Source organism: Polypterus senegalus, chromosome 9 (assembly GCF_016835505.1).
Source record: "Polypterus senegalus isolate Bchr_013 chromosome 9, ASM1683550v1, whole genome shotgun sequence".
Lineage (NCBI taxonomy): Eukaryota > Metazoa > Chordata > Cladistia > Polypteriformes > Polypteridae > Polypterus > Polypterus senegalus.
This window is the reverse complement of record NC_053162.1, coordinates 125,219,434-125,245,570: the sequence shown is the minus strand read 5'-3', so window position 1 is coordinate 125,245,570 and position 26,137 is coordinate 125,219,434. Positions and strand designations below refer to the sequence as shown.

General features: G+C 37.6%; 1 protein-coding gene across 2 annotated transcripts in view; it reads left to right on the top strand.

The window, feature by feature from the left end:
- LOC120535727 (transient receptor potential cation channel subfamily V member 6-like) overlaps positions 1–26,137 on the top strand; it is a 103,460-nt gene that overhangs the window by 63,885 nt on the left and 13,438 nt on the right. For both annotated transcript variants that reach the window (XM_039763753.1, XM_039763754.1), the window contains exons 8-9: positions 885–1,028; positions 3,344–3,550. In XM_039763753.1, the coding sequence (XP_039619687.1) occupies positions 885–1,028; positions 3,344–3,550 (351 nt within the window). The remainder of the gene's footprint in view (positions 1–884; positions 1,029–3,343; positions 3,551–26,137) is intronic.

Genomic DNA, 26,137 nt, shown 5'->3' with positions numbered 1-26,137 from the left:
ACACAGTCAAAAAGCATCAATAAAAGTGGGGTATTAAATCCAATACATTATCCTGGTTTTAATCCACCACAGACTTCTCTCCACAGTAAATCCTCCATCTCTCCTCCAGGCAAGCTTTGTCCACCTCCTCCCGACTCAGCTCACCTGGATGGTGGCTGCTTTTATCTCCGGACCCAGGAGTACTTCTGGTGTCAAATGACTACAGTCTGGTAGCACTTCCAGGTCAGGCGGATCTTCCTTCAAGGTTTTGTACCTTTCTTATACCTCATTCTGGCGGCACCCACAGACTCCAACAGGGTTGTTCTCCGAGACTACATGTCCAAAGGTGCCCTTGGGAATATGAATGGGAGCTATGCCTGAGGGAAGCTGCCATCTTGCACACTGGGGGAATAAACAGTCCCCAGAGACAGTCCTTCCCTGTCTTTCCATTTTATTCTGGCCAGGAAAGGCAGTGAAAATGCACACCCAGCCATGACGCCTGATCATCTACCTGGGTCTTCCCTTCCAGGTAAAGAACATTCCTCTCACTTGGTCGGGGATACCCATCCATCTTCCTGGGGCCTCCGAGTAAGAAACTTTCCTCTCTCCTGGTCCCACCCATCCTGACAACATTAAAAGCATTAATCTGCAAGTTTTAATAAACCGCTGATTATCCACTACTTAGACTTGTGAACAGTAGGTTACAGAAAATGTCAATAAAGCTGTGAGAAATCGTAAGTAACATGGAGATAAAGAAAATGTGAGATGAAATTTGTCTTGGGTTTTAGATATCAGATTACAAATGTGTATATTATTATTTATAAGAGTTGTCAAACTTTGATTCTTTGTTTATATCAGACTAAAAAATTGTACTGACTCAATCTAATAAATTTAATTTTTAAAAGATGTTTCAGCATATCGTGAACAAGCGCCATCTTGTCCATGGACATTGTGGTACCAAATCTTACCTTTATGACATTTCTGAAATTGACTCATTTGAAAATGAGAGTTCAATCCTGGAGCTTATTGTGTCCAGCCAGGAAAGAAAGGTAATTCTTCTTTTTAGCAAACTTGCCTAATTTAAATCATACAGTATATCATAGACATTATATATAAATCAACAAAGCCAACAACATTAAATAAATTGCGTAGAATTAAAAGTCAAGGAGGCCCAGACATTTCTTGTATTCTAGAGTCTTTGATCAAGGACTAACAATAAGGTGTCATTCTTCCTGTAATTTTTGTGTCTGACTGTAATTGATTATAGGTTATACTTCAATGCAAAGGGTTGTTTGCTATTTCTTTTATTTGGCCTTGATCTATATCTATCTCTGTCTATCTGTCTACTGTATCTGGAGAGAGAGTGCAGAATATAATCCTATCCGTTCCTGTTTTTAAAATTTTATTTAGTAAGGTACTCTTAAGTTTTTAAATTTGTCTTGTGCTATATAACAGAAATATTTGTAATGAAGTGGAAATTTTATTGACTTGACAGTTAATTTGACCACTTACCGTGTGATGTTGGTTTTTGTGGGTTTTGTCTATGTGCCAAAATTTTAATCAACCAATCATGATTGATTTTGGACTGTAATTGTAATAAATTCTAGAACCCTATTGTTTCTGAACAAAAGTGGCCCACAGAAACTTCGGTGACTGTTGAATTTTGATATTTTAAGTAAATGTTGTACACAATGAAAAGGTCTACAGTTTTTGTCTGAATTATTATTTCTACTTTTTCAGCCATGTTTAGTCTGCATTCCTGTTATGTTTAGCATGGGCAATGATGTTAACAGATATAGTATTGCGGTTTATCTATTTAGAAGTTCACTCAGGTGAAGATCTACAGTATATGCCCAATTGCAGAAGGTCTATTTATCTTCATTCACCCTTTTTCTTTGTTTAATCTCTTAATCAGTTATTTATTTATTTTCATTTTGTAATGCTTTCATTATTGTGGCTTGCTAATGATCACAAAAATGTAAATGACAGTGAAATATCCACTTCTTTTAAATAATTCTTGTTTTGTGAAAGCATGAACTTATTTTAGACTTGCATCCACAGACATCTTCTGTAAGCTGACTTAAAGGATATATTTGGTATTTTTTAAGATGAAGTTATTTCTTCACAAGCATGGCGTAAATTTGCCAAGCAAAACATTCAGCTTTTTTTTATAAATTAAAAAAAAATTCTTACCAGAAAACAAAAGCCTAAAACTTTCTGAATACATGCTCTTTTAGTTTTGATAAAGGAACACATCTCTTCCAATTTTTAGATGCCTGCTTTTTTGACAACAAAGGGTCTAGAAATAATCATTTTATCACATATTTCTGGTACTATTTTTCTCAAGGTAGGGTTACATTTTCTTTTGCTTGCGTGAGTTGTGACATAAATGCAAAACTCAATCAAAACAAAATCAACCACTTGGTACAAAACGTTTACTGTGTTTTTGTCTTTTGAGAGGAAACCACTTCGAAGAAAGGTTATTGTGGTAGAATATAAGTGCTGATGTAGTGATGCGTAATGTAGTATGCGCAGCTGGTACCTGGTGTTCTTTGAAAAAAAAATTAGAGGGTTTTTTGTTTAAAATTACATGTATAAGCTATTTTACAATGTATGTGTAAATGTACATGGATCATGCTTGACATCTGTTTTGGCTTAAAAAAGGGACTTTTTTTAAGGTATGTTTTAAAGTTTTTGTTTTCCAGTTTTACTTGGTCCCCATTAATTTCAGTGTGAAATGCCAGTGTGGGTAAGATTTTTTTTTTAAATGCATAGCAAATGCTGGACTTTATAACACAATTTCATGTGGCAGATGCATATATACTATGTTTGTGAAGAAATAACTTTGACTTGAAAAATACCAAACTTATCCTTTAGGTGCCTTATGAGCTGATCATTGGTAAACAATCCCAATCAAATACCTTAAAATGTGAAAAAGAGAACATGTAAAATCTATGCTTAGCTACTAGTATACTGTATATTGTTTTCCGTTTATTATAGTCCATTTTAAGTTTTGAAATACTCTGAAAAGTGATAAAAATATATATTTTAATGCAAAAGAAATATGTCTTATATTTAAGAGATGAAAAGCAGGGAACAACACTAAATGGATCAACAGCATTTCATGAATTTGCTACTTGGCCCATTTCTGGATGAAATACAGACATTCCCCAAGAAACAGAAATGTGGAACAAACACCATTAATTTATTATTTCAACCTGTGGAATCAATAATGCATATTTAATTATACTATATACATTTACAGAATATGTAACACTGAGCCATATTTATTTATCCAAAGTATTTGGATAAATTTCTTGTTTGATGTTGTGGCTTCTTTAACTTTTTGTATTTCACCCAAAAGGCTTTTAGAATTCTGGAAATGACACCAGTGAAGCAGCTGATCAACCTTAAGTGGAATAAATATGGCAAATACTATTTTTGTATCCTGATGCTCTTTTATCTGCTATATATTACCCTCTTCACTCTCTGCTGTGTATTCCGACCTCTGAAACAGTACAATTCAACCAACCACCAGGATGTCACTATTTATGTTAAAAAAACTCTAAAGGTAATTTATGCAACTTAACCTCCTGACTCATGTAAATAGAGTTAAAGAATAGCATAGTTTAAGACAACAAAAATGCAATATATATTATACATTTATGCAGTTTGAAAATGTAAATGTGAATATGGTCAAATCCTATACCCTTTTCTAACATGTATAATACTGATTGTATCTATGAGAAAAATGAATTATGCTTACAGGTATGTTAGTTTGGACTGATGGGATTGTATCCATTTGCCTGGTCAAATAAGGCATTTCATGGAATGGTACTGTTTTAAACAGTGTTTCCAGTGTCAAAACACAGGTGCAAAGTTAAATTTAAAATTGCCTGTAATATTAAAATTAAAATTCTATGTAATCTCACTATTATAAAAAAAAAATCCTCGAGAGAAACACAAGGGCATCGAGACGTGATCTTCACGTTAAGATCATGGAAGACATTTAAAAGAAACAGCGAGATGGCCACAGAGCGTCTTGCCGGGGACCTTAAACATAAGACTTTGTACCTGGACCGTCTCGCGATGACGTGGAACCTGAGGTTCTTGCAAGACACGCCATACTTAAAATCAATATCAAACTAGCAGAATACCCGCGCTTCGCAGCGGAGAAGTAGTGTGTTAAAGAAGGTACGAAAAAGAAAAGGAAAAATTTTAAAAATAACGTAACATGATTGTTAATGTAATTGTTTTGTCATTGATATGAGTGTTGTTCTCATATCTATCTATATATATATATATATATATATATATCTGTATCTATCTATCTATCTATCTATCTATCTATCTATCTATCTATCTATATATATGTTGTTCTCATATCTATCTATATATATGTCTATCTATCTATCTATATATATATATATATATATATATATATATATATACCCGCGCTTGGCAGCAGAGAAGTAGTGTGTTAAAGAAGGAAAGAGAAAGAAAAGGAAACATTTTGAAAATAACGTAACATGATTGTCAATGTAATTGTTTTGTCACTGTTATGAGTGTCGCTGTGATATATATATATATAGCAAAATACCAGCGCAGCAGCGATGTCATGTGTTAAAGAAGTTATGAAAAGAAAAGGAAACATTTTAAAAATAATGTAACATGATTGTCAAAGTAATTGTTTTGTGTATTTGGCGGCAGCGTCACAAAGTTTTTTCGTCTAGCTGCATCAGAAAATGTACCACGACGTCTGACACGCCTCCTTTTTACTGTTTTCTCACAGCTTGGATTGCTGCTGTCATATATATATATACACACACACACACACACACACACATACATACATATATATATACATATATATATACACATACATATCTTCATATCTACATATCTATATACATATCTACATATACACATATATATATATATACATACCTATCTACATCATATATACACACACATACATACATACACACACACAAATTATATATATGTGTGTATGTATGTATGTGTGTGTATGTGTGTGTATGTATATATATATATATATATATATATATATATATATAATGTAGATAGGGGTGTGTGTGTATATATATATATATACATACATACATATATACACATACATATACTTGTGTGTATGTTTGTATGTGTCTATATGTGTGTGTATAGCTTTGGTCACTGAGTGCAAGGGAAAAATAATAAAATATAGTCTATAAGTTATTAAACAGTAAAACATTAACGTTTTAAGAAGTACAGGTACATTGAGCACTACTGGAGTGGTTATGGTTAACTACATTTTAAAGACTGTGTAACACAACAGGTAAGTAACTAACAGCAGCTAAAATGTATATGGATCATCTCTCGGTAGTAGATCCCTTTTGAAAGGCGCTACACGACGGCTGTGGTATAGAAATTACATTTTCTATGTGAGCGTTCAAATTTGTGCCTCTGGTAATGTGCCTTACCGGCATTTAAAGAAAATTAGTTTTGTGTCCTCTGCAGTGTTAAGAGAGAAAGGCTTTGGTTTGGGATAAAAGGAAAAAAGGTGTAAAGAAAGGAAAGTTGCCTTTTTCTTTTATATAGTATAGAGAGATGTGTTCGCTGACGCTATGATCGCCTTTTGGGGACAGTCGCGTGGGTCTTGTGTAGACTGGTGAGACGTCCCGCCATTAATCGGCTGTGATGGCACTGTCAGTCCTCCACTCCTGTGCGTGTCTTCATAATCCGAGTGAGGACCTCATAATCGTATACGTGCAAAAGAAAGTGTGAATCGCCTTAATATTATTTTGCCGTGGTGTAGAAAAGGGGTCCCGTGTTTGCACTTGTCTGGGCTATAGCGCAGGGGGAGGATGAAAAAAATTAAAAGTGCTCACTTTGACTTAAGGCAGAAGCGCAGTCAGCGTCTCAAAGGCCGGCACAGCTACAGTATGCACGCGCTGGCTGCTCGACTTTTGCAGGGCAAGAGACTACAGTTTTTGCAGACACGATCATGATATCAAAAGTCTCAGCGCTCTTTGGAGGTCATTCATATATTATATATATATCAAAATACCCGCGCCTCGCAGGGAGAAGTAGTGTGTTAAAGAAGTAATGAAAAAGAAAAGGAAACATTTTAATAATAACGTAACATGATTGACATTGTCATGAGTGTTGCTGTCATATATATGCCTGCCTAAATAAGTCACCCTCGCTTTGCTCTTACTTTATTTACCGCTCATTTAATCATGGCTAATGGCGGAAAAATTATAAAATGGAAGGAGGATGGCTTTACCAAAACAATTATTGATGGCGAATCGATTATTCATAAAGCTTGAATTGGTGATCTGTTTTTCTGTGTTAACCTCATATTTTTCATACTTCTTCTCAAACTAAGGTGGTGCGAGGGTAAAATGAATCGGGATGTGCTGATCAATGTAATCGGTGTACCAGGAAATCATGCATTGACAAAAGCTCCCCTTTGCTTGTAATGCAAAGTGTGATTAAATGCATTATTTTTTAATGCGTTATGGAGCACATGCATCGAAGCTTCTCAGCTGTGCTTGTGCTAAGAAAAGGAAAGATTTTAAAAATAACGTAACACATTGTCAATGTAACCTTTTGTAAGTAGTGCCTGGAGGATTCAGTGTGGAGAAACTCTAGAGACAGCGTGTGTATTAACTTGTGGATTTTTCTGTGAGTATTTGGTGGCAGTCTGACGGTTTGCTTCGAAGACGGCGTTAGCTGAGCTCAGCTCAGAGCGAAATGAGATGAATGGGAGGGGAGATGATGACGTGACTCCCCCACCCACCTTAACTGTCAATCCCCACAAACACAGTCTCGAATTTGCATAAGCACACCCCTTCACCTACAATTTTAACTTAGTTACAAAGTGATCAAAACTCGTTTATATCCTCGTCCTCTCATTAAACTTGTATCCCGCATTACCTGTGGGCATGTGAAATGCCAGCGATAGCCTGTCTATGAACTTAATTTAAAGTTTAGGTTTACACCTTGCTTTCTTTCCGAGGTAGCAGCACTCATGAATATGGTAGTATATGTCACTCGCTTCTTCTTATTGTTTTCGCTGCCTTCTCAATTATATAATGTATGTTTTCTTAAGCGCTTTTTGGAGGTCTTCCTGGTTTTCTACGCACTGCGTTGACAGTCAGTTCACGTGATTACGTGGGAGGCGTGATGATGTCACACAAAACTCCGCCCCCACGTCATTCCAGCTCAACTCCATTACAGTTAATGGAGAAAAATACCTTCCAGTTATGACCATTAGGCATAGAATTTCGAAATGAAACCTGCCCAACTTTTGTAAGTAAGCTGTAAGGAATGAGCCTGCCAAATTTCAGCCTTCTACCTACACGGGAAGTTGGAGAATTAGTGATGAGTCAGTGAGTGAGTGAGTGAGTGAATGAGTGAGTGAGTGAGTGAGGGCTTTGCCTTTTATTAGTATAGATAAGCCAAGAGGCAGCAAAACATTCAGCCGTCTAAAGGATTTGAGCACACATAGATTCAAGGCTCTCGGCGCATATAAAGCGTATAAGGACAGTGCTTTATAAATGAAATGTCGACATTTAAGCGAAGAAGAAACCAGGGCAGAGAAAAGAAACTCGAAAGCGTTGGAGAGGAAAAAGAGCAAAAAAGAATAATCGAGGTGCAGAATCAGAAAATAAGGAAAGTAATTATCAGCCCAGAACAAGTGGAATTGAAAAAAAAGCACGTCCAATCCGGCTCAGAATTAAAAGGCAAAGAGTAAAAGACAAAGTAGAACTTCATAAAGACGTTTACAAAAGTTGGCGCTGAGCATATGCAGAGCAGGTTAGAGATTATGAAAGCAGTAAAATTAGAAAGGCTCAGAAAAAAAAACAGCGCTATACACGCGGAGAAAGTTAAAGGATATGAAAGTAGGAAAATTAGAAAATATAAAAAAAAGAAAGTAAAGATCGCAGTAGCGCAAACAAACTGCCTCATTTAACTATGCACCAGTCTAACTTTGGTTTTGCACAATAATCACTACACTTTTGCACCTTATCACTTAATTCTACTTTATTCACATAATTTTACTTATCTATTATGTTCTACTGTACTGTTATCTTTCAACATGACTTTTTGTTAATCTGACTGATATTCTTGTAACTTTGCCCAATTTTTGATAAGTGGATCAGGATGCATTTCACTGCATGTTGTCCTGTATAACTATGTATGTGACAAATACTTAACTGCTGATGATGTAGATTGTTTTGTCTGTGCTGAAATTCCAAACAGAGAAACCTATCCTGAATTATGGTACAAAGTCATTAAACACATGTCTCACTGACCTTATTAAAAAGATTCAGCATATTGGGACTCGCAAGATTACAAATATTGTTTTTACAGAAGTTCAAAGAAAAAAAATCTTAAAAGTGTATATTTGGAAAACCAAACACAGGGGTTGGCGAGCGAAGCGAGCAGGGGGCAAAGCCCCCTAGTAGTAACACAAAAAAATTTTGGACAAGAAAAGGTCAACCCTATTCAATTTACTTTTACAAAATATTGTCTATCAAGTTGAGATCTGAAGTTCCGTAAAGTATTTTTATTATGTATAATACTTTATAACTTACTGCATGCATCTATGATTTTTTGTGTGAAAATTCTTTCTACTGTTTGCATGTTTACCGCCAAGTTTTTGCTGAAGAATTAATTTTATAGTAACAACTGGCATCTACATTAAAATCTTTAAACTTCTCTGTTGTATCACCTCTGTTTGCTTGCATGTAAAGATTAAACTTCTTCAGTCTTTCATTATAGTTCATACCATAGAGTCCTGGAAAAGGTCTAGTAACACGTTCTGGAATTTCATAATCACACTATCATTGTTATATGCATTTTGTTTTACAGACGCTATGACTAAATTAAATATTCCACATCAGGCCTCACAAGAGTAATTTCCGTTGACTTGTATAAAAGTTTGTACAATGTGTTATGAAATGTGTTATGAAATCCAGCATGCCCGCGACAACCTTCATCGCTTCTGTACTTTTTCTAGTTGGGGGCAGTAATGAGTCCTCTATAACTTCTGTTTGGCTATATGGTGTATATTCAAATGATAGACCCCACCAATATACAGTATAATTTTATATAATATTTTAACTTATTGTATCTTAAACATTACACTTATTTGCTAGTTATCTGCTCAAATTTTTTCTGGGTCTAATGATCTTAGACCAGTGCTTTAAAAATTTTTACCATGGCAACACCCCAATGAATTTCAAAATTCAGATCAACACTCCAACTTTACAAGCCTTTGCATTTACATTTATTATATTTTACTAAGGCAATACCATAAAAGTAGTCATGTTTACATTTAAAAATAAATTATTTATGAAAACTTCTGTACAATTGGTGACTTACATGCCCCTGGTGAGTTTTACAAATTTCAAAGTTATGTTATTTTTTAAATGTATACATTTTAATGCCCTTGGATTTAAGGTTGTGCTATAAACACATTTTTGAACACTCCCTGATACTCTGAAAAATATTGGTCTGCTGCTGTACAGTTTTTAAATAGCAAAGTGATTCAAAGGTTTATCTTTCAAACACAGATACACTGAAACTATCGAGGCAACCTTTATACACTGAAACTATCGAGGCAACCTTTAACTCTTCCCACTGATGACATCAGTAATGGAATTCTGGGAGTGGTTTCTGTGGCAACAGTTAATACACTAGCCTAAGATGTCAACATCAATAGGAAAACAAAATAGTGTTGTGGTAAAATGTAAACAAGTTTTGAACCTAGTAACAGAGAAATATACACCAAAATGGATTTTATATTTGGAATCTCTTGGTGTCGAAACCCCATATTCAATATATGGCTAGCCAGAGCTGTAACTAGAAGATGTAAAATAAATTTATAAAAGTCAGCAATCCTAAATTAATTTCCATTTTATGTAGTTTGCCGACTAGCCTCTTATGATATTGCTCATCAAATACTTTCTGATAATCAAGACTAAATTATATCAAATGTGCTTGATACTTGGTGTTTGAATTCTTTTATTTTTTTTTATAAATGCTTCAGTATATTTTTCCCTTGTATGTATATTAACTAGTTTATTGTTGCTTGGTTCAGAGAGATCTCATTTTGTATGCGAGTGTGTGTGTCTTGGTAATGGGTAATGTTTGCATATTCCCAACTTTAGGAATATTCCCTGTGTAAAAAATACACATTGAAGGTTATAATATAAGTAATAATGTGCTTGACCACTCATGGGAAAATGTTATCCAACCAATATAATAACTCATTCCAGAACCTGAATGGGACCCCACACTGCTCAGTCTCAAAATGTGTCTGAATAAAATTGTTTGGACTGGGCCAATACCAAACCATATCAACTCCCACTATTCCCACTCCATGATTAATAAAGAGAATTTCAGAATGTATTAAATTAATAAAACTGCTAAACAAAACACAGATATACATACAGTATACTCAATATAATAAATAGGAACAGCTCTACCATTTTGATGACCTAGTCAGTTGCCTAGGCCCGAAAAATTTGGACGGTGGAATTTTTTTTTTAACAATACTGACCCTTACTTACAAACACTCAAAATGAATACAAGTATATCCATCTATCCATGCATTCATCCATGTATTTTCTGCCACTTATCCAGATCTGGGTCGCATGGGCAGCAGTCTAAGCAACGATGGTTAGACATTGTCATGGAGAAATTTTCTTCACAAAAAATAAGCAGAGTCTTCAGATAGGCCGTCAGAATTTAGATTTTTTCGCAGAGCATAGGAAATCATTGCAGAGCCCACAAAGCCAGCTCAGTTCATGAAATGAGCCCAGTGTATTGTGCGCGGCTCGTTTTTATTTCAGTTTTAATCACAAAACATCCCAGTTTTGTACATATTTCTCGCCATCCACTTTACATTTTATCTTCATAATAATTGACTTGTGCTGTACCTGTTTTCATAACAGTTACCTTGCCTTGTAACCTTCTTTCCCCTAATAATCATTAATTTTTTCATAACAATCATTAGGACTCAAAGGTTGTTCTTTCCGCCTGGCTCAGAGATGACCATCACTTTTCTCAAATGTCTGTGCTTCCCACCCTACCTCTAAGGCTTAGTCCAGATACTCTGTGAAGGAAACTCATTTTTAATGCTTTTATTTTTAATCTAGTTCTTTCAGGCAGTACCCACAGCTTGTGACTATATGTGAGAGCAGGAATGTAGACTAACAGGTAAATCAAGAGCTTCGCCTCAACTGACCAATGCAACGTCTGCATCACTGAGGATGCCACTCTGATCTGCCTGTCAAGTTCTCGTTCACTTCTGCCTTCACATGAGAACAAGATCCTGAGATTCTTAAACTCAGCATAAGGCAGCACCTTATACTCAACCCAGACAGGGCTTCCCACCTATTTCCATGATCTGGCTGAAAACCATGATAAATGTTATGAATAGAATTGAAAACAAAAGGCACCCCTGGCGGAGTCCCACACCCACCAGGGAAGAGTCTAATTTAATGCCAGCAATGCAGACCAAGCTTTCACTCTATTCGTACAGGAACTGAATAGCTAACAACAGCTGGCTCAGTATCCAATACTCCCGAATTACTCACACCCTGAGAGACATAGTTTTATCCCTTTTCCAATTCTATAAAACACATGTAGACTGGTTGGGTGAACTCCCATGCACCCTGAAGAATCCTTGTGAGGGTAAAAAGCTTGTCTAGTGTCCCACACCCAGGACAATATCTGCATTGTTCCTCTTTAATACAAAGTTTCACCAACACCCAAATCTTCCTTTCCAGAACTCTGACATAGACATTCTCAGGAAGGCTGAGGAGGGTGATCCCCTTTTTCCTTAAAGATTGGGAACATCACCCCAGTTTGCCAATCCAAAAGCACTCAATAACTTATATAAACCACATGGGTAAAACACTGTTTCTCCCTTCTGAGCCAGCTGACAGTTTGCCATAATCACATCAAGATCGACTGAAATTTGTTTTCCATGGCCTCACCAAACTCCTCTCACACTGAGTTTTTGCTTCTGCAACTACCATTACTGCACTATGCTTGACCTGTTTGTACCTATCGACTGCCTCTGGAATCCCTAAAGCTAACCAGGCTCAAAAAACCTTCTTCACTCTGATGACTCCTTTTACTGTTGGTTTCCACCTCCAGGTGAGGGAATTACTGCCTCAACAGGCACCAATGACCTTATGTCCACAGCTCAAAGCACCCACCACAGCAAAGAGTTCACGGAACATGGCGTATTTAGGTTCAATGTCCCCAGTCTCCCTTGGAATGCAAAAGAAATTCATACAGAATTCAGAGTTTGTAGTTTCAGATGGAGGCGTATGCCAAACGTTTCGCCAAATGCCATCTGATAACTAACAGCAAGGTACTGGTCATGTGTCAGCTCAGCTGCTTTCTTCACTTGAGTGTGCTAGACATATGGTCATAGATCTGATGATGCTTTCAAAATCAATCATTGAGTTATGGTGTAGGGTGTTGTGGTGTCAGGTACACTTATGAGCACCCTTCGGCCCAACAAAGCTCACCAGTCCTATCAATTTAACTCTTCTAAAAAAACATCAAGTCTAGTTTTGAAAGTCACTAAAGTCTTATACCACTTACCACACTACTTGGTAGCTTATTCCAAGTGTATGTGGTCATCTATAAAAAATAATTTTGTGCGAAATTTACTCTTAAGTTTCCAACTGTGTCCCTTTAATCTTGATGAACTAATTTTAAAATAACAGTCTTGATCCAATGTACTAATTCCCTTCATAATTTCAAAAAATCATGTCACCTCTTAATTTTCTTTTGCTTCAACTGAAAAGGGTCAGCTCTTTTAATCTTTCCTCATAATTCATCCTCTGTAGCCCTGGAATGAGCATAGTTGCTGTTCTCTGGACCTTTTCTAGCACTGCTATGTCCTTTTTTTTAGCCTGGAGGCCAAAACTGTACACAATACTCCAAATGAGGACTCGGCAGTGCATAAAGTTTGAGCAGAAGCTGCTTGGACTTGTGTTCTACACAGCATGATGTATAACCTAACATTCTGTTAGCCTTCTTAGTGACTTCTGAACACTGTATGGAAGTTGATAGCTTAGAATCCACTACAACTCCTAAATCCTTCTCATAAGGTGTACTTTCGATTTTCAGACCTCCCATTGTGTATTCAAACCTAAAATTTTTACTTCATATATGCAATACTTTACCTTTAGTGACATTAAACCTCATCTGCCACAAATCTGCCCAATCCTGTATGCTGTCCAAGTCCCTCTGTAATGATTTACTGAATTCTAGTTTATCTGTCAATCCACCTATCTTGTTATCACCTGCATACTTAACCAACTTGTTATTTATATTGTTATCCAAATCATTTATATATATTAAAACCCAGCACTGAACCATGTGGAACACCACATTTAACATCTGCCAATTCTGATAAGGTACTTACATCATCACCCTCTGCTTCCTGTGTCTGAACCAATTCTGCACCCATATAAAACATCACCCTGAAATCACACTAGTTTGAGGCCCAACCTCTAATGTAGCACATTATCAAATGATTTCTGAAAGTTCAAATAAATAATATCATAAGCTCCACTTTGATCATACTCTTTTGTTCTCATAGAATTCCAGCATGCTAGTAAAACATAGCCTCCCTCTTCTGAACCCATGCTGACTGTTCAGAAAACTCCTGTACTTTCCATATGCTGCTCAATCTCATCCTTAATAATTCCCTGCATTAATTTTCCTGTGATGCACATTAAGCTTACTAGCCTATAGTTGCTTGGATCTGCCCTGCCACCCTTTTTATATAACAGGATAATGTAGTATTTGCCATTTTCCAGTCCTTCAGAATTTCCTCAATGTGCAATGACTTCCTAAAAATATGTGTCAAGGATTTATAGATGTACTCGCTAACATCCTCAAGAAATGAAGGGTAGATATTATCTGGTCCTGGAGATGTGTTTGACTTCAGCCTATTTAATCTGAGCGGTACGTCTCCCTCTACAATTTCCAAACCAATCGGTACCTCCTTAGTAGTCCCATTTACTACTGGGAGGTTTTCCATTTCCACACTTGTGAAGACTTCAGAGAAATGCTTACTAAGAGCATCCACTATTTCACTGTCTGTATTTATTAATCCCCTTTACTACAGTATTCCTGATGCACTTTACCCCCTCCTTGTCTGATTATTTACTTCTAAAATATTGAAAGAATCTCTCTGAGTCATCTTTTGCCTTATCTGCTATATTCCTTTCCAACTGTCCCTAATATCCTTCTAAACGTTGCCCAAACGTTGCAGGTTCTCATATGCCTGCATTGGATATAAATTATTAGTCTTATACACCTTGTAGCTTCTTTTCTAACTCTTTATTAACCCACTGTGGAGTATTTTAAAATTTCCAATTAATTCCAAATGTACGTATGTACTTGTCCTGAATTGCATGCAAAACATTATTAAACCTGTTCCACTGTGCCTCAACTGTCTCCACACTTAAAAGCTGAATCCAGTCTACCTTCCTTAGACATCACTGCATTTGCTTAAATTTGCCCTACCAAAGTTAAATTTAACAATTTTAGTGTTTGCATATACACTCTTACAAAACACTGAGAATTGTATTATATTTTGGTCACTTGACTCTAGTGGTTCAATCACCTCTACACCTTCAATTTTATCCTAATTATTACAAAACACTAAATCCAGACACACTTCACTCCACATTGGTGTGTCAATATACTGTGTTAAAAAACAATCACTGATTACTTCTAAAAACTCCTGCTCTTGAGCTCTGCTAGTTACAAGGTTATCCCAGTTAATATCTGGAACAGTGGGCAGTTTTTTTTCCCTGGGGGCTATTTTTGGCAATGATTTTGTTCAGGTTACAATATCTACCCTATTGTAGTCTGAAATCATAGCAGGTTGTATGTCCTCTCTGTTACTCACAATTGTATCTTTGTGAATTGTGTTTTTCAGGAGGACATCTATGTTTTTCTGTGGACAGAAGGACATAAATGCAATATGGAAGATTTCCTATTCATATTGCAACAAGCTCTTTTGGAGGCTGTGATTTATTATTTCTTAGTGTTTCCAACGTTCTCCCATATAGAATGTACAAAAATGACCACTGAGTTCATTATTTGCACATAGTCCAGTGGACATATCCAAGATAACCTTTATAAATAACCTGGTTGTTTTCAAGTGCACCACTTGGAGCTTTTTCAATATAAATATAAAAAACCCATCTATTGGAAAGAACATTCTCCTTTGTAAGATAACAGAGGGACGTGGGATGAACAACAAGACCAGTTGCTGAACTTGTCTATCCTAAACATTCTTTATGGCTGCTAGCTTGTCTTTTTCCCTACATACTCTTAACTCTTTCTTATCTAAGCATATGAAAGGGAAAGGATATGAGATGTCTCAAAAAACACTGTGTCTGGGAATGTTGACATACAAGAATCAGCATTCTTAAGCCTTGTTTCTTCACATTTAGACTGGTACACTCCTGGCAGAATCAGTAACCCTGGCTTTTTGTAGGCTTTTTTATGATCACATTTACATATATCTTTACAATTTTCACCATAAACGCACCTCACCTTTAAGTTTGTCATCTAGAGAATCATGTTTAGTACTGGTGAGATGTACAACTGATTTTATGTTTGTGTTTGATGGGGCCTGAAACTAATGTGGTTGCATTTTGAGAGTTAAGTCTCCTCTTTTCTCATTTTTGGAAGTGAGGGTGTCTCCTGTATGTAGGTTAGTGACTGGTACTCATTGAATTTGGGATACTTTAAAAGGATCGTCCTCAGGAGAATTACTGTCCTCAGATTAGAATACTGCATTACCAAAATATTATCAGTTGCATACATATCCTCCTCACTGTCAATGAGGCATATTTACCGCAATAAAAACATTCTAGCAGTAAATATCATTCTAGCATCAATTTTTCAACATCAAAGAACAGCACAGATAAATGCACTGGTATAAGAGAAAAAGAAATGATTTTGAAGCTTCTGTCCTCCATATTTATACTCTTGCCCCATACCTATGTTCTACAAGTTAAAACTAGTTTTCCTTGTTGATTATTATGGTGGGACTGACAAAAAGAGAGCGTGAAAACCATGATTTTCATATTAACCATCAGATACTACCAAGAGCTTTACTGTTAAAAGCAACAATGTGGCAACCTTGTGGCCTCTGGCTGTTGGTATGTGATTGTGAGGGGGACAGAAAGGGAGACATGTCAGTTTTTGCAAAGACTTGTGTATATGTATGTAAACAATGACATATCTGTGCATAACAGCCAGTTTTCATGTGTGTACAGTGTGACAGATAGGGGGTGCTGTTGACCCCTTGAACCCTCAGACAATACGTCAGACACCAGGTAAAAGTCCAAAAATAATTTATTTCCGGACTATACAGTGCACAAAGCACCCTCCTCTCCACAGTACTCTTTCAATAATAAACAATAATCAATCACAATACAAACCTCCAACTCTCCCAGACGCGTTGCCACCCTGCCACCCAGCTCAGCTCAACCCTCTGGGTTTCCCACAATCCTTTATAGTCCTCAACCCGGAACTGTTTCACTGTCTCTGTCCATTTGACTAGGAACACTTCCAGGTCAGATAAAAACTCCTTTTCTTCAACCCGGCAGCACGTCATTACCTCTGCCCAAGTGATTAGGACAAACTTCCGGGTTGTAGGGAAAATACTCATTGTTCCTCCCTGCAGTGTCCTCTAGCGGCCCCCATGGTATCCAGCAGGACTGTGGATAAAAACTCCATTGTCCAGGATTCCCTGCTGGCCTTCGGGGCACCTCCATGCTGCAGAGAGGTCTCCATCTGGCGGCCTGGGGATATTGGCTGGGATGAGCGGCCGGCCATATATCACAACAGATTTTTGGAAGGGATAGTGAAGTGCACCAACACTCAACACCAGTAACACAATCAAAGAATATAAAAATTTATTGCATTTAATTATGTTTTACAGTTAGTGTCTCTGAAACCCCAAAGAAAGAGAACTTGTTATAATTTTCAATATAAAACATTTAAAACAAGTCAAAACATTTTTATACACAGGTAAATTAAGCATTGTAAGTAACTGCTTTCATAATCAGTTGGTGGTATGGCAAAAAACCCATTTCACAGTATAATTGAACATTCTGATGGTTTAGGTAGATATAGGTTTAATGTATCTGTATATACTTTTCAGACAAAAACATATTTTAAAGAAATAACAAATGTACTACTGATTAATTGTCAAAATATTGGATAAAACACTCTACTGCTAAAGCAGATTTGATAGCAGGTATTGCCTTCTGTGAAAGGATATATGAACAGGTTTTTGCTCTCTCACTCACACTGCCAGTACTGCCTTGGACTCAGCTTTTTCCTATTCTGTCTTTCTGTTTGCATCAGCTTGCATCAACTGGGTAACATACTTAACGGGTTAGGTTCACTTATTGTACACAGGTTAAATACAAGGTCATACACAAAGATATTCATTTTAGGACACTTGTACACAGACAAAAAAATTACATTTATAAATTCCTTTAGCATGTACAGATTAACACACTTTGAGCTATACATGTAAATGTGTTCACAGGTTTTTCACCCATTTTTAACATTTGGGTAAAATGTTTTTATGAAATCAGTACCGGAAGATATGGCAAGCCAAATTAACATTTAGAGATATCTCAAAATAAATTTAAGCTATCTTAAAATGTAATTTACTTGTTAAGATATCTGAAACTCGCTTTGAGATATCTTAAAATAATTTCCTTTACATTTTAAGATATCTGCAATACATTTTGAGATATCTCAAATGTATTTCAAGATATCTCAAATGAATTTTCAGATATCTTAAATTGACCTTTCATGCATTTTAAGATATCTTAAATGCATTTCAAGATATCTCAAAATCATTTCCTGTAAAATTGCCTATTATTTCAATGGGACTACTTGTTTATTATAAGATATCTTAAAATGTATTTTAATATATCTTGAAATGTGCAGGAAGTCATTTTAAGATATCTTGAAATGTATTTGAGATATCTGAAAATGGACAGGAAGCTGTTTTAAGATATCTGGAAATGTATTTGAGATATCTTAAATTGTATTGTAGATATCTGAAAATGCTATTGAGATATCTTGAAATAATTAAGTGTCCTTTTAAAGATATCTTAAAATGCATTTTAGATATCTTGAAATACAATTTGAGATATCTTGAAATACATTGTTAGATATCTGAAATGGAGCAGAGACCCATTTTAAGATATCATGAAATTAATTTTAGATATCTAAAAATGTATTTCAGATATCTGAAAAAATGAATTTCAAGATATCTTGAATGCTTTTTAAGATATCTAAATTATATTTCGAGATATCTCAAAATAACTTCCTTCTCATTTTAAGATATCCCAAATTCATTCTGAGATATCTGAAATGCATTTTCAGATATCTTAAAATGACTTCCTGCACATTTCAAGATATCTCAAATACATTTCAAGATATCTTAAAATAACTTCCTGTGTATTTCAAGATATCTCAAATTCATTTTGAGATATCTCGAAATAGACAGGAAGTCCCATTGAAAGAATAGGAAATGTTACAGGAAGTTATTTTAAGATATCTCAAAATGTATTTGCGATATCTCAAAATGCACAGGAACGTATTTCAAGATATCTCAAATTGCATTAAAGATATCTTAAAATGCATTTCAGATATTTCAAAATGTACAGCATATCATTTCAAGATATCTTGAAATCTATTTAAGATATCATAAAATGCTTTTTAGATATCTTAAAATAGATGCATTTTTAGATATCTGTAAGTCAATTTGAGATATCTAAAATGCATTTCCAGATATCTTAAAATCCATTTTGAGATATCTCTAAATGTTAATTCGGCTTGCCATAGGAAGAAGAATTTGATTCTGTATATTAGATCAACTGGTATTTTGTTTACTCCTAATTTTTTATGCATATTAGTGTGTGGATAAATGCAAATGTGTTTAGTATGAAGTGAATTCAAACTAGTTACTTTGGGTCAGTCATTTTGTTCTACCAAAGAAAACAAGGATTTACTTATTAGATATCCACAGTTTAGTCAAGTTGGTATTTTGTGTTGGATTTCCGGGGAAATTACTACGATACTAAGTTTTAAAGAAATGTAGTAAATCAGGCATGTCAAACACGCGGTCTGCAACAGAAATCTGTGCGGCCCACATGACAGATCCTAGTTAGCTCTGAACTTGTACAAAATGATTACTATCGTTTGTGATTGAATCATTCTGCATCTTCGGCGTTACTTATTGACTTTTCTTACTTCTGCCTTCTGACAAAAGCGTGTTTTCCAATGGCATTACGGTACTGGAAAAGTCATCTGCTAGTATAGCCACGAGCTTTGACCAAAGTTAATGAGCCGCAACGTCACAATTGAAGTGCTAGGCTGCAGCAGTGGGCAGCAGGGGTGGCCTTAGGCATGTGCAAACTGTGCACCTGCACAGGGCCTACGAATCCCAGTGGCCGCTCCGCCAATATATATTGAATATAAACCAGAAAGAGAAAATAACGACACAGCTGACGGCAATGTGGCCGAAAATCATTGTGTTTTTTGTTAATTAGCACGCTGTATTTACTAATGTCACTAGAGTCGGAGCAGTAGGCTATATGTAGTACTAGCGAAATACCTGCGCTTCACAGCGGAGAAGTAGTGTGTTAAAGAATTAATGAAAAAGAAAAGGAAACATTTTAAAAATAATATAACATGATTGTCAATGTAATTGTTTTGTCACTGTTATGAGTGTTGCTGTCATATATATATATATATATATATATATATATATATATATATATATATATATACACACACACACACATACAAACATATATATACATATACATATATACATACATATCTACATATATGCATATACACATATACAGTATATATGTACACATACATCCACATATATATACATACTGTATCTACATATATACACACATACATATATATATACACCCATACATACATACACACACATTTATATACACACACACACACACACACATATAAAGATATATATACATATACACATATATATATTGAGGTATCCGGCCAGGGCTGGAGCCCGGCTGGGACGCCCAAGAGGACCGGAGGAGGGCTTGTGCCTCCTCCAGACCTGAGGCGCCGCCCTGGTTATGTTGGGGGCCTCGGGTAAAGGGCTTGGAAGCCTAGCCCTGTAGGGACCCGTGGCCACTGCCAGGCGGCGCCCCGGTGCCTGAATATCCCTGGAGCCCAGCACTTCCGCCACACCAGGAAGTGCTGGGGGGAAGACGACAGGGGACACCCGGACGGCTTCCGGGTGCGCAGCCGGCACTTCCGCCACACTGGGGCGTGGCTACGGAGGAGTGCCGGGAGGCAGCTGGAGCCCATACGGGTTCCTATTTAAGGGGCCGCCTCCATTCAGTGGTGGAAGTCGGGTGGAAGAGGACGGAGCTGGAGAGAGGATGGGAGGCAGCTAAGAGAGAGGCACAAAGACTGTGAGGCCTGGACATTTGGGGGAATGGTGCAAGAGGCACTGGGAAGTGCACTAACATCAGTATTGTATATATATTGTAAATAAACGTGTGTTGGGTGAAATTAAGATGTCCGCCTGTCTGTGTCCGGGTTCAAGTCCACAATATACATATACATACATATCTACATATACACACATATATATATATATATAAATATACACACATACACATTTATATATATATATATACACATAATCCCTGCGGTGGGTTGGCACCCTGCCCAGGATTGGTTCCTGCCTTGTGCCCTGTGTTGGTTGGGATTGGCTCCAGCAGACCCCCGTGACCCTGTATTCGGATTCAGCGGGTTAGAAAATGGATGGATGGATGGATACACATAATCCACATATATATATACATATATACATACAGTATATATCTACATATATACACACACATACATATACACACATATATATGGTTGAAATAGTTTTTACTGTCAAATAATGCAAAGAGTACGCGACACGTGCGTACACACTAAATGCATCCCTCTCGGGAATCGAACCTCGGGTGTCAGCATCAGAGGCGCAGCATTTTACATTGCGCCATGCTGTGTGGTTCGTTTATTTGGCAGTATGTTGATCGGGGTAATTACTTTCAAGGCATTCATAGTCTGAATCACAATCTGACTGTATGGGTGGTTACCTACCAGGTAACACTTGTGGTTGGTCAGCAAGTCGGCTAACGCCACGGCGTGAGGTTCATTTATTTCATAGTATGTAGATCGGGATATATATATATATATATATACTAATCAACCCACGGCGTACCATACGCCACATAATCAGGACGGTTTTTTAATGATTTTTAAGCACAGGGAGAAAATTAACATTTGAAAAATCAGTAATGTAATAAATCAGCAAGAAAAGCAACATTGTAACTATGCACGGAACGAACCAACACACAATCGTCCGTGACTGAAAACTGGCGGACCGCCATCACGCCTTCTCCTCCCAGCCTGAGGGATGGGGGTGGATGGTGCTGAGGCACAGAGAATAGAATGGGAGGAGAGGAGAAGGACGTCCATTCCGCTCCCTCCGTCATGCTAGTCTGCTGATTTCTCGTTCAGTATGCACTGCCTGCTCATGTGCCCACCTGCAACTCGTCACTTGAGTCGTTGTCGTCTTTGTACAGTCCAGATGCACCTGTGACTCACGTAGACTTTTCATTGCTCTGTGCGGTTTTGGCTGCTTTTGTATATATAATCCACCAAGACACCTGACCACGGTAGTAGCGAGGTGGGAGGGGGGTGTGTACAAAAGGTAGGGACATAATCAGTGGGAGCGTATGAGTCGCACTTAGTGGGAATGGATCAACTGGGTGGTCGGTGAGTTTTTGCGTCCGGGCACATGGGCAGGCAGTGTGAATGTCTAGAGAGAGAGGATAGACACGGGCCGGTAAAAAAGGAGTGTTGGAGGGCAGGGAAACGTCTTCCGTGTTCCTGCAAGAGCATCTAAGAAGACGCATGTTTGCGAATTGCTGTATGTAGCATGTAAAACAGTTTGCTATGGTGCATGCGGTCGTGCATCATAACTGAAAACTCGGTTTTTAAAGACTGCTTACTTCATTGTGTTTTAACCTTAGTTGTAAAGGATTGTTTTAAGGATCCCATGGGATACCCCTCGCAAACTGTTTTACACGCTGCATATGGCGATTCATCTCCGCGAGAAACATGCCGCTATGAACAGTCAACGTGGCTCGGAGGTGCATGTGGCCTCTACGCCAGACGAATATAAATGACGCAGTGTCTTACTTGTCGGCGGCTTAGTGAATCCACGCCCCTTCCGGCGTGCTTTCCATGGGTGTCTTGCCTTAGTGAATTATATACAAAGTGGTACCTTGGTATACGTCTGCTTTGGAATAAGTCCAACTTGGTATACGTCCTGTTTGGACACAAAAAATTTTGCTTGGTATACGACCTTTGTTTGGAATACGACTCGCGTGCTAACCTTGTTTACCTCTCTCGAGACAAAGCCACGACTGCCCACGAGCATTAGTGCGCCAGTTGCTAGCATTCAGTGAACTTTCACATGTGTGATATAGCGGGCCCACAGCTCCTGTCAAAGTCCAGCTTTAAAATAAATAATCACCACGCTCACAGCTTGGTGAGGGGGCGTGGTAGTTATGTGGCTGAAGGTTGTCAGGGCGATTAGCGATGTGGGCGTTTCTCACCAAAGTGCACTTGTGAGGGACCGTCCGCATTCATGATTGTTCCTGGGGCTGCTTATCTTGATAAACAGAAGCGCGAGTCGGCTTGAAGGGGAGTAAAAAGAAACATACGGGAGGATGAGTGAGTGAGAGAGAGAGAGAGAGAGAGAGCGAGTGAAGTAGGCAGAGTTAACGTCAGCTGCAAGTAGGACGATTCCCCTGTTAGGAAGCAGGGGGGCTGCCAGATAAAAAGGCACCGGGCTTCTTCTTGTTTTTTTTATTTTAAAGAATGCTTCCTGCTCTATTTTAACTTCGTTGTTTTTAAGAAAACTTTTTTCTATAGTTTTTAACCTCCACGTTTCACTTCTGATTTTATGGATTATTTATTGGAACTTTGGAGACTGCATTTTAATTTGAACACCTTGTTTTGTTAATTGTTTTAATAAAAGCACTTTGAACTTTTTGCTTTACCAATGAGGTTAGCAGTGAGGCACATTACCGATGGTGTAGAGTTCAAGGGCTCCCCGGCAGCAGATGGGAGCATACAGCAAACCTGCATCGTCACAACGCGATTTTGTGTTTTTTTCATGTAAATTTTAATTGATTGTTGAAAAGTATGAAGGTGGCATGCGTATCGGACATGGCTGTTGCATACCGTTTGCCGAGAACGATGGTATCTACGATTGTGAAAAACAAAGATGTTATTAAAAAGTAAAGTGAGGTAAAATTTTCATTTATTTCATCTAATTGCTTTTGTATTTATGTATTTTAGTATTAAGCAGTGTTTAAATTATTTTATACAACCCCATCAATGTACAGTATAATATGCCAATAGCAATAGGATTTTTTTGTCATGGGAACGGATGAATCATTTCCCCATTATTTCTTATGGGAAAAATTTGTTTGGTATACGTCCTGTTTGGTATAAGTCAAAGGGTCTGGAACAAATTAAGGACGTATACCAAGGTTCCACTGTATATAGATACTAGCAAAATACCCGCGCTTCACAGCAGAGAAGTAGTGTGTTAAAGAAGTAATGAAAAAGAAAAGGAAACATTTTGAAAATAACGCAACATGATTGTCAATGTAATTATTTTGTCACTGTTATGAGTGTTGCTGTCATATATATATTTATATATTTATATACACACACACACATATAAACATATATACATATACATACATATTGTGGAGGACTGCCGGCTTCCCATGCCGGTCCGCACCCCCAGGCCGCCAGGAGGAGCTCTCCCGACAGCAGGATAGTGGCCCGAGGTCCAGCAGGGTCTCATGGACTTTTTAGTATTTATACACAGCCCTGCTGGATACCTTGGGGGCCACCAGGAGTCGCTGCGGGGGGGCTTATGGGCTCTTTTGTGTCATATCACCCGGGAGTACGTCACAGTCATGTGACGGGAAGGAACGACGTGCTCCCGGGTTGAAGAAAAGGACTGATTGCCCTGACCCGGAAGGAATAAGGAACTGTGGACTGTTGGGACAGGAACACCTCCGGGTCAGGGGCTATAAAAGGACAGTGCCTCAGTCCAGACGCTGAGCTGTGCTGGGTGGGAGAGGAGCAAAGTGTCTGGGCGAGGAGGAGTGGTTAAGTGTTTCGTGAATAGAGTAGTGTTTATTGATATATGAGTAGTGTGGAAGGTGCTTGGTGCACTCTAAGGAATAATAATAAAAAGTCTTGGACTTTTACCTGGTGTTTGGAGTCATCCCTGAGGGTTTAATGGAGCACTAGCGCCCCCTACTGCCACAATATGTACATATATACATATACACATATATACAGTATATATATATATATATATACAAACATACATATATATACACACACTCACCCACATACATCCACATATATATATATACTGTAGCAGATAGAGGCGTGGTCCACCTCTAACACCCTCAGGTACCACTCTGAACACCAGGTGAAAGTATAATAACTATTCTTTTTATTATTATACAGTGCAGAAAGCACCCTCCACTCTACACTCATAAATTACAAATAAATCCAACACAGCAACACTATTCTCTTTCCTTCTCGCCCAGACACTTCGCCCTCCTACCTCCCAGCTCAGCTCAGTGTCTGGACTGAGGCATCGTCCTTTTATAGCCCCTGACCCGGAGGTGTTCCTGTCCCAACAGTCCACAGTTCCTTTTTCCTTCCGGGTCAGGGCAAACAGTCCTTTTTTTCAACCCGGGAGCACGTCGTTTCTTCCTGTCACATGACTGTGACGTACTCCCGAGTCATACGGCACAAAATAGCCCATAAGCCCCCCCGCAGCGACTCCTGGTGGCCCCCAAGGTATCCAGCAGGGCTGTGTATAAATACTACAAAGTCCATGAGGCCCTGCTGGACCTCGGGTCACTATCCTGCTGTCGGGAGAGCTCCTCCTGGCGGCCTGGGGGTGAGGACCGGCATGAAAAGCCGGCAGTCCTCCACAATACATACATATATAGACATATATATATACATTTACACATATATATACACATACATATACATATCTACATATATTCACACATACAGTACAGGCCAAAAGTTTGGACACACTTCCTTATTCAATGTGTTTTCTTTATTTTCATGACCATTTACAGCACTCCATCACTCTCCTTCTTGGTCAAATAGCCCTTACACAGCCTGGAGGTGTGTTTGGGGTCATTGTCCTGTTGAAAAATAAATGATCGTCCAACTAACCTGACTTCTGCACAACACAACTGCTGGTCCCAACCCCATTGATAAAGCAAGAAATTCCACTAAATAACCCTGATAAGGCACACCTGTGAAGTGAAAACAATTTCAGGTGACTACCTGTTGAAGCTCATCGAGAGAATGCCAAGAGTGTGCAAAGCAGTAATCAGAGCAAAGGGTGGCTATATTGAAGAAACTAGAATATAAAACATGTTTTCAGTTATTTCACCTTTTTTTGTTAAGTACATACTGTAACTCCACATGTGTTCATTCATAGTTTTGATGCCTTCAGTGAGAATCTACCAATGTAAATGGTCATGAAAATAAAGAAAACACATCGAATGAGGAGGTGTGTCCAAACTTTTGGCCTGTACTGTACATATACACACACACATACATATACATATATATAAATTTATATATATATATATATATATATATATATATATATATATATATATATATATATATATATATATATATACACCCTTTGGGGTGCGAGCAGATGTTGCTGGGTGTGCCAGAATCCATTGGGGAAGAAAACAGAAAAACATTATTTGTACAAATTCTTAATTTATCTATCCATTCCTGAATAATTAATTGGGCAGGCTATTTGGTATCAGTGCAATACGCTGCTTGTTAAAACGGATGACTTCCGCTCTTACGTGGGCATTATGAACTATCGTATCTGTTCAAGTTCTATTTAAATTTTAAATAT